Source organism: Haliaeetus leucocephalus, unplaced genomic scaffold, assembly GCF_000737465.1.
Source record: "Haliaeetus leucocephalus isolate CR32 unplaced genomic scaffold, Haliaeetus_leucocephalus-4.0 Scaffold195, whole genome shotgun sequence".
Classification (NCBI taxonomy): Eukaryota; Metazoa; Chordata; class Aves; order Accipitriformes; family Accipitridae; genus Haliaeetus; species Haliaeetus leucocephalus.
This window is the reverse complement of record NW_010972631.1, coordinates 6,007,563-6,008,907: the sequence shown is the minus strand read 5'-3', so window position 1 is coordinate 6,008,907 and position 1,345 is coordinate 6,007,563. Positions and strand designations below refer to the sequence as shown.

The following is a 1,345-nucleotide window of genomic DNA, read 5'->3' as shown; positions in this document are numbered from 1 at the left end:
GGCTTCCCCGCCTCGAGTGGGGAACGGAGCCGGGGGGGGCGCGGGGAGCGCACCTACCTGTGGCATCGGGCACGGGTGGGCACGGGGGGAGCCCCGGAGAACACACGGCATTCAACATTTTCAGCTTGTGCATCGGAAACGTATGAGTTTGTGGAAAGCTTGTTTGAAGTCTTCGTTCGACATCGTATAGATGATGGGGTTGATGAGGGAGTTGAGATATCCCAGCCACGTGAAAAAGTCAAAGATGGCCATGTGGAACCAGCAAGCGTCCTTGCAAATAGGCAACACCAGGCTGATGATGAAAAAGGGCAGCCAACAGACGATGAAGGCTCCTAAAATAATCCCTAAAGTCTTCGTAGCTTTCCGCTCTCTAGCGGCCGTGAGCTTCTTCTTCTCCAGCAGGGCGTCCGAGACCTTCACCTTCACCTGGTTCATGTACACGGGGGACCCCGTTTCGCTGGATCCCTCGGGGGCCTTGGAGTTGATGGACGTGACGGAGGAGGACGACCCCGGGGAGTCTGTGATCAACTGAGCCCGCGTCAGTCTTTTGCCCGCTTTCTTTGGCGTCTGCTTCAAAATCCGCGACCTGGCTTCCACGTAGATCCTCCCGTAGAGGGCTATCAGCAGCAGGGTGGGGAAGTAGAAGGCTCCCACCGTGGAGTACACGGTGTAGAGGACGTGGTCCGTGTTCACCACGCAGTGCGAGACCTCCTCGGCCTTCGCCTGCCGCCAAAACAAGGGGGGCATGGAGATGCAGATGGAGAAGACCCACACCAGGGCGATCATGCCCGCTGCCCGCTTGGGAGTCCGTTTCGTGGAATACTCGACGGCGTCGGTGATCGCCCAGTAGCGGTCCAGGGCGATGACACAGAGGTGCAGGATGGAGGCCGTGCAACAGGTGATGTCCGAGGACAGCCAGATGTCGCAGACCACCTGGCCCAGCGTCCACTTGCCGGTCACAGTGTACATGGTGCTGATGGGCATGACGAGGATGGAGACCAGGAGGTCGGTGACGGCCAGCGAGGCGATCAGATAGTTGGCCGGCGTGTGGAGCTTCCTCGTCTGGTAGACCGTGGCGATGACGAAGGCGTTGGAGAGCACCGTGGCCAGGGTGACGAGAGCCAGGACGGCGGCGAGCACGATCTTCCCGGAGAGCGGGGTGCCATCCTGGTAGGTCCCTTCCTCGGCGCTGCAGTTGCGCCCGGGGTAAGACTCGTTGGCGGGGACCAGCGGCGCCTGGCAGGGGCCGGCCGGCTCCATCCCTCCGCCGCGGCGCGCCGAGGGGCTCGGCGGGGCTCCTCGCCCGCTACCCCGGCAGGAGGACCCCGTCGGCGCCGGAGGAGGG

The 1,345-nt window shown here is 62.5% G+C and overlaps 1 protein-coding gene across 1 annotated transcript in view; it reads right to left on the bottom strand.

Moving 5' to 3' along the window:
* HTR1B (5-hydroxytryptamine (serotonin) receptor 1B, G protein-coupled) overlaps window positions 1–1,268 on the bottom strand; it is a 3,190-nt gene extending 1,922 nt beyond the window's left edge. Inside the window, exon 1 of the mRNA XM_010565762.1 lies at window positions 58–1,268. Within this exon, the coding sequence (XP_010564064.1) occupies window positions 121–1,260 (1,140 nt within the window). The 5' untranslated portion in view covers window positions 1,261–1,268 and the 3' untranslated portion in view covers window positions 58–120. The remainder of the gene's footprint in view (window positions 1–57) is intronic.
* Window positions 1,269–1,345: the final 77 nt, after the last annotated feature.